The sequence below is a fragment of the Micromesistius poutassou genome, assembly GCF_964030765.1.
Source record: "Micromesistius poutassou genome assembly, chromosome: 3".
Taxonomy (NCBI): domain Eukaryota; kingdom Metazoa; phylum Chordata; class Actinopteri; order Gadiformes; family Gadidae; genus Micromesistius; species Micromesistius poutassou.
The window spans coordinates 17,306,178-17,313,677 of NC_140273.1; the positions used below are offsets into that span (position 1 = coordinate 17,306,178).

At 47.2% G+C, this 7,500-nt stretch overlaps 2 protein-coding genes across 2 annotated transcripts in view; both read left to right on the plus strand.

Moving 5' to 3' along the window:
- The window catches only part of mycbpap (mycbp associated protein), a gene marked incomplete at both ends in the record, with an annotated part of 13,218 nt that extends 9,933 nt beyond the window's left edge, over nt 1-3,285 (plus strand). The window contains 5 exons of the mRNA XM_084465990.1: nt 1-100; nt 710-843; nt 949-1,073; nt 2,667-2,849; nt 3,193-3,285. The exon at nt 1-100 is cut by the window's left edge and continues 52 nt beyond it. Of these exons, the coding sequence (XP_084322116.1) occupies nt 1-100; nt 710-843; nt 949-1,073; nt 2,667-2,849; nt 3,193-3,285 (635 nt within the window). The remainder of the gene's footprint in view (nt 101-709; nt 844-948; nt 1,074-2,666; nt 2,850-3,192) is intronic.
- A 2,525-nt stretch (nt 3,286-5,810) lies between these two features.
- Nucleotides 5,811-7,500, plus strand: part of epn3b (epsin 3b) — a gene marked incomplete at both ends in the record, with an annotated part of 7,781 nt that continues 6,091 nt past the window's right edge. The window contains 4 exons of the mRNA XM_084465991.1: nt 5,811-5,879; nt 6,255-6,413; nt 7,115-7,198; nt 7,340-7,500. The exon at nt 7,340-7,500 is cut by the window's right edge and continues 31 nt beyond it. Of these exons, the coding sequence (XP_084322117.1) occupies nt 5,811-5,879; nt 6,255-6,413; nt 7,115-7,198; nt 7,340-7,500 (473 nt within the window). The remainder of the gene's footprint in view (nt 5,880-6,254; nt 6,414-7,114; nt 7,199-7,339) is intronic.

The following is a 7,500-nucleotide window of genomic DNA, read 5'->3' on the forward strand; positions in this document are numbered from 1 at the left end:
GCCTGACCCGAGACCAGGGCCTGGCACGGCTCAACTCGGCGCTTCTGGAGCTTCCACCGTACTCCCTCACCTCAGCCTCCATCACACCCGCGGCAGTAGGGTGAGTCACACACACACAGACACACACGCACACACACACACACACACACAAACGCACAACAACTACAACACAGAGACATCCCCTTGACAAAAACAATTGTAGCAGGGAGTCAGGATTACAATAAATTACTCTCTTTCAGTCTCTCCTCTACAAATATATGTATGCTGCGTGGTTCTATATTCAGATACCCAACCAGATTCAGTTGAGTTGTAGTGAAACTAGAGTAAAAGGTTTCTAGGGGCAAGGGTTTCTGCATTCAATTCATTCAGAACATATTGCCTCACCGTTGCGACTCGGCAAAGCATGGTTTATAAAAATAGTCGAAATTCCACAGAACCGCAAAACTAAAACGCTGTTCCACACTACTGTTCCACAACAAGGTGTGCAGGTAGCCAGCTGTGTGAGCCAAGGCACATGCTGACTGCAGGGTATCGTTTTACCTCCTACAAGATCTATGGCTCACTGTGCATGATTATGCTTATTTAGAGCCACGTGTGGTTGAGCTGTCCCTTAGCCCCTATACTATAGCAGGATTTCTGGACACAGCATTGCGTGTGACATCAGAGCAGTCGCTAAGCCGGGTGGTGTGGTGTGTGGCGCCCCCTGCAGGCGGCAGCTGTGGAGGGAGCTCCTGGACGGCCTGGCCGGCGAGGCCTCCACGCTCCGACACATGCTGGGGCTCCCTGAGACAGACACGTGGTCACGGCCCGTCCAAGACCCTGACCCATTCTCGCCTGACCTCGGTGAGAATCGAACAGGGTCGACCCTTGATCGGTGGACACAATTAAAACACGACTGTTTGTGGAAATGTCCATGCCGTGACAGACCGTTGTCATGTGTCATTGCAGGGTTGGAGGAGGAAGTGAAGACGGGAGGAAAGGGGGAGAGGAAGGGAGGTGCCAAGGAGGTGCACAGAGCAGGGGGCGCAAAAGAGAAGGAAGACGGAAGAGGAGCCTCTAAGGCACCGGCCAAGGTGAGAGGAAATCAGTGTGTATGTGTGTGTGTGTGTGTGTGTGTGTGTGTGTGTGTGTGTGTGTGTGTGTGTGTGTGTGTGTGTGTGAATGTGCAAGTTGCCATGGCAACACAGTCATAGCAATGAACAATATACACAAAATACCTGGCAAAACACACCGAAGTAAGCAGTCTTCAGAGATGAACGGCGTGATCCGCAGAAGGAGTCAGTAGAGCTGCTGTGTGCTCATTTTAAACATGCACCGCTGCATTTTTTTTTTCCCACTGTAGCCACCATTATTTGAAACTTTTGCTGTTTATGCGAGAGCACAAAAATGAAGGGAACAGTAAAAAGTGAAACTATGCTTTCTGTGCTTGTGCACTGCCAGGACAATATATATATATATATATATATATATATATTCCCAGGGATTTCCTTGCTAAGGCAGCTGAACTATTGTTGTTGAGCCCAATGTAACGGTGTAAAATAAATAAATAAACAAACTTGTATACACCTCAGTACCCTCAGACCAACACACGACTTCCAAATGTTTCATGGCCTCCGACCTACACGACCATATACACACGTGATGTTAGCAGGCAGTATGGAGGCACGCTCCATAGGGCTGGGCTGCCGGACGGCTATTTCAAACTGGCGAGAGTTCGTACCCCCCAACGCTAGATTCATCGTATTTATTCATCTTATTTCGATATCGCCCCTGGCCTGACGTGTATGACGCATTGACCGAGAAGAAGCGGTCTAGTTGTGCTTGGTGGGTTTTTTTTGTCTCCTTTTCCCTCCCGCTCCGATGGTTGAGTCACTGGCTCGGCGAACCCATTAGTCACCCGGGCTGCCATGGCAACAGGAGACAACACGGGGCTCGTTCACGCTGGACCCCGCGGTGCGGCCATCACCGCAAACTGCTGCGGCGAGGTGGGAGCGCAGCGTCACGTTGTGAACTATAAACCACTCGTTCATGGCAGCCAGGGTTGTACTTTACAGCTCTGGAAAGGCCAACACTGAGGGGATAAGTCTCTCCTCCATCCTCACAGTGGTTGAGTGAACAGTGCAAACGTAATTGTAGACAAGGTTCCTCCTCCCGTTGGCTTCTTCTGGTCCTATCGTCGGTTTACGTGATAGGCCACCGTAGCGCTACGTCGAGTTGCCTTTCTCCAACTTTTCGCTTTATCATTTTTTGCCACTGCCGCAGGCTAAACGCACTACCCCAGTTCAGTTGAATGGTTGGAATGGAGGTTTCGCCGCAACGCCTGATCCAGTGTGAATGGGCCCATCATGGTGTTCAAATGCGCACCTGCGCATCCACTCTGTGTCCAGGTTGAACTGATTGCATACATGTATCGATATACACACACAAACAAGCCCACACTCATTTGCACACAAATATGCACGCACTCGCGTCAAACAGCCTATAAAAAAACGCTGGACATAGCATTACCCGTCATATCTATTTGCTTGTACCCCTAGCAAACCCATCAACATTTTTATTTTACCGTCTTTAAAAAATATAGTGTTTACAAGATAACCAGAAGGGAGTAGCTCTGTCTGTATCTCGCTAATAACGCTCTCTCTCTCCGCTGTTCGTCTTGGGAACAGCGTGCGACACCGAAGGAGCGAGTAGTGGAGGAAGTGACCAAGGCTCCTGGAGGAAGGCGTGCTACTGAGACCTCATTGGCTGTCGTTAGTCAAGCAGCATCAAGCCACACCCTCTGTGATGACTCACAACACAATGTCCGACCAGAGGATGTGCACAAATACAGGACACATCTAAACCAAAAGGCTAGTCATTTGTATATTATATTATATTATATATATTATATATATATATGTATATATATGTGTGTGTGTGTGTGTGTGTGTGTGTGTGTGTGTGTGTGTGTGTGTGTGTGTGTGTGTGTGTGTGTGTGTGTGTGTGTGTGTGTGTGTGTGTGCATTACATAGGAATAAAGATAGATCTTATATATACGTTTACTAAAATGTATATTAATATATATTTATTAAACACATATATTATTACTATTATTATTATTATTATTATGTTGAGTATTCACATGCTACAATTTGCTCGGGAAAGTCAGTCACAGAATGGAGATGTCTAAAGTTCTCTGTGTGTTGCTGTTAGGTGTACGTTCTGATGGACCACCTGGTGGACTCCCTGGCCAGTCTCCTAGATGCTCTTGGAGATGAAGAGCAAGACAAGAAATTCATAAATTAATAACACAATAATTTACATTGATGCTACGTTATTGCTCCTGTATGTCATGACAATATTAAATAATGTCATAACTTATATTGACAGATTTTCCAATAATTTGGCCAACAATTTGTTATCTGCTTTTTGAAGTTATTATTATTCATTCTTATTATTATTATGATTCGGGGTAGCCTATTGGGTGCATCGTTGACATATGGCTATATGGTCTCCGCCTCTCTTGCACGTCCAGTCGTGCCGCGTGCCTGCTTGCCGGTATGCGTGTATTGGTGGGGGGTGGGGGGGTGTCACAGAGTGAGTGAGTAAATGAGCGGCTGTGCATCGGGGGTTATCTTGTCCTATGCGCATTTTAGGACTGCCTGATCCAACAACCGCCAATCGTGGTGTGCAGTCATCGGCCAACGTCCTATCGGATTTAAACAATATTCAGCCTTCGCTCTACCGCTCCCAAAAACGAAACCATTAAACATGGTCCGGTGGGTTAGGGTTGCTTTACCTGATATGTTGTGGCTTATTTGTAGTCCTTAGCCTGCTAGTGGATGCAATGCATGGATGTTGTGGAGCAGGAGAGTTACAAGAAGATGCTCAGCGTCCGAGGCAGGAGATGAGCAGCGATGGGTAAGGTAAGCGTCGATTTGAAAGTGATGCAGTCCTAGACGGCGTGTCCTCGCCCGGTATAAACTGGATATGTTTGCATCGGTGCATTAAAAGCGGTCGGTGCATTATATTGGGGGGAATATGCCAACCGCTTGTACATGCGCACTTAAATCTATTGGTCAAAAAAATGTTCCAGGTAGACTGCCCACTACACGAGGGGGCGTGTGTGTTGGTGGTGGTCATGGTGGTGGTGGTGGTGGTGGTGATATGAAAACCAACTTAATCGCCCTCTATCGACACATGTTATGCACACCTACACATACCATGATCACCCCTGGTCCCATCAACTTTTGTTTGTATCTGATCTGTTTATTAACGTTAGAGAGCTGAAGGAAACGATTTTGTTATCACACTTTCCTAATCGTGTGCCTTAAGTTATAGGTAATTGGTTATTAGTTATTAATTATTGGTTGTACCTGCGCCAGTTGAGTTGACTTCCTTTGAGATTTAAATAACAGCTCATATAACAGCTTCTAAAAGTGTGTGTGTGTGTGTGTGTGTGTGTGTGTGTGTGTGTGTGTGTGTGTGTGTGTGTGTGTGTGTGTGCGTGCGTGCGTGCGTGCGTGTGTTTGTGAGTGAGTGAGTGAGTGAGTGAGTGAGTGTGAGTGTGTATGTGTGTGTTGCGTAAATGTGGCCTGTGCGTGTGTCACAGCAGAGAACACAAGATGAATTGGCAGAAAAGTGATACTGATTGTAGTTGCTGACCTTCATATTTCCCCCTCCCCTCCCCTCCCTTCCTGAACATTCAGACACACGCACCTTTCCCCCTCTCAACTCATGCACAGTGCAGTCGTGGAGTCGTTCTGCTTGTGTCTGCACTGCACAGAGAGAGCAGTCCCACCCGGCCCCCTGGTCCTGGACAGCCTTCATAGGAACTTCAACCACTGTCACTGTAGATGCTATTCAAATATCGTCCATGTACACAACAGAATCAATGGCTGAATGGATAATGAGTTCCTGATGATAAATGAGCATGTCCTTCGCTGAGATTAAAGTGAAGTGGGTTTATCTAAGTAGGTTTTACGGCTGGATGTGCTCCAGTTTAGTAGGTTAATTACCCGCTGTATCAGTGAAAGCTCCCGGGCTCACCACAAGGCAGAAGAAGGGATGATGTGCTCCCTTGAGCTCTTCAGCAGAAATGTGAAATTGGGAGGACAGAAAGAATGGGTTGAGTGTGCGCCCAGCTGCGTCTGTGTGTGTACGTGGTGCCCCCAATCAGGCAGATCAGCACGCGCGCTGGCACCTTTTAGAGTCCAATCTGATAGTGAATAGATCTTACTCATGTGAACTGATCCAGATGCTACTCATTTACCATATCTTGATACATGATCTGAAGTATAAAAATAAAAAGAGCCTCTAAAAATGCAATCAGCAAATGTATAATAATATATTTAAGTTCAATTTCGGTTCAATTTAACCAAATAATCATGGACAAAAACACTCAAAAATGAATATCTTCCGGTATTGAATCCGTATTTTCTAATTCACGTCAATTCATTCAATATACTGCTAGGCTCATCTAAGGAAAAGAAGAAGAATTGCTGAATTTACGTAAGGGATTTGCGTTGATGTGTTGCTGTTGTCCTTCTCTCCCACTTTCATCCAGTGTTGCCCGTAGACAATCTCCCAATGCCGGGACCTCCATCCCCATAGCTGCTTCTCCAACCTTCTAAGTGGACCTTCTTCCTCCTCCTCCTCCTCCTCTTCCTCACGGGTCCATTGTTGACTCTCTCTTCCTCACATTGGTTTGAGCCCCCTCCCCCCCCCCCCCCGACACACACACACACACACACACACACACACACACACACACACACACACACACACACACACACACACACACACACACACACACTGACCTCACCATCACCATGACCACCTCAGCCCTGCGTCGCCAAGTGAAGAACATTGTACACAACTACTCCGAAGCAGAGATCAAGGTATCATGTGTTGTTTGATTATTCGTCTTCTTTTTGTGTAAAGTATCCGCCTACAAGTGTATAATACTCATCATAACAATACTAACCTACAGTTAGTGTAAACTGTGACATATTGTCATACTGACCATATGTCCGTCTGTCGGACATAATATGGTCAGTATGATTACATGACTTTTTACATGTTTGTTTTGACATGTTTTCTAGTAGTAACCCATTGTCTTTAAGTACCACAGTCCAATGACAATATGTCTCTGTTTTAACTGTTAACAGGGGGAAAGGTTTGCAATCAATGGCTTTGGCTAAACTTGTGTACAATCTTTATCACGCCGATGTGAAAAGGAAAGGCGTTGTTGTGCGTTGTCTGCGCTTGTGCAGGTGCGAGAGGCCACCTCCAACGACCCATGGGGGCCCTCCTCCTCCCTCATGACAGAGATCGCTGACCTGACCTTCAACGTGGTGGCGTTCGCCGAGGTCATGGGCATGCTCTGGAAACGCCTCAACGACAGCGGAAAGAACTGGAGACACGTGTACAAGGTCCCGAGTCCCTTCACGCAGCTCAGACACTCTTTGATGACACGGTGTCACTGTTTGATTTGACATGCTTTTATTTACCCTTGACTTGGCACTGGGTCATCCTCGGCACTTGGCACTATGCCACTCCTCTCCCTCGCCACTGCCCACTATCCGTGGAAAGGTCCGCCTTTTAAGTCGACGCGCCTCCTAGCTGATATTGTTGTTGCTCTCCTCCTCCTCTTCTTTCCGTGTGTAGCTGGATGGTCTATGGAAACATAGCCAACATTTGTAAATAACCGGTGGATGTGAGAGGAGGTAGCTCTTCCACCTCCAGAAATGAAACAGGAAACAATGGTTCGCTCTGGCCTCAGTTCTCTCTAGTGTGGAAGTCTTTCTATACAAGATTACTCACAGACCAACCCCACACTTTGACACCTCTGTCTGTTGGTTGACAACTTAAACAAAGTTCAAGAATTTGCATAGTAGAAAGAGTGTCACAGCATTTGTGCCTATGCTAATGCTTATAATAACAAATGTATGACCATAACCTCTCTCTCTGCTCTTTGCTTGGTTGTTTGGCTTGTGCATTACAAGCAGATCACTCTACCCTAGCAACTTACTCCTTGTGAGTTGATCTGTTTGACAGTGTTGGCTAAATGCTGCCCTGCGTTAACTTAAACACATGATCAACCCTCAGAATGATGATCAGTGTTTGATTCCAGGCCCTGACCCTTTTGGACTACGTCCTGAAGACAGGCTCGGAGAGGGTCGCACAACAGTGCCGTGAGAACGCATTCACCATCCAGGTACCCTACGTCAAACAATAACACCGCTCCAATCACAGTAACCCTCAGCCATTCTTCATCAGGCCGTTCTTGGAAAGTGGTTCCAAGCTTTCTGCCTCCTTTGGTCTGACGCCCGTGACGTCTGTGACCGGTGGATTTCAGACGCTGCGGGACTTCCAGTACGTGGATCGGGACGGCCGGGACCAGGGGGCCAACGTGAGGGAGAAATCCCGCCAGCTGGTGTGTCTTCTGCGGGACGAGGAGCGACTGCGGCAGGAGAGGAGCCAGGCCTTGAAGACCAAGGAGCGCATGGCAGGAGGCGG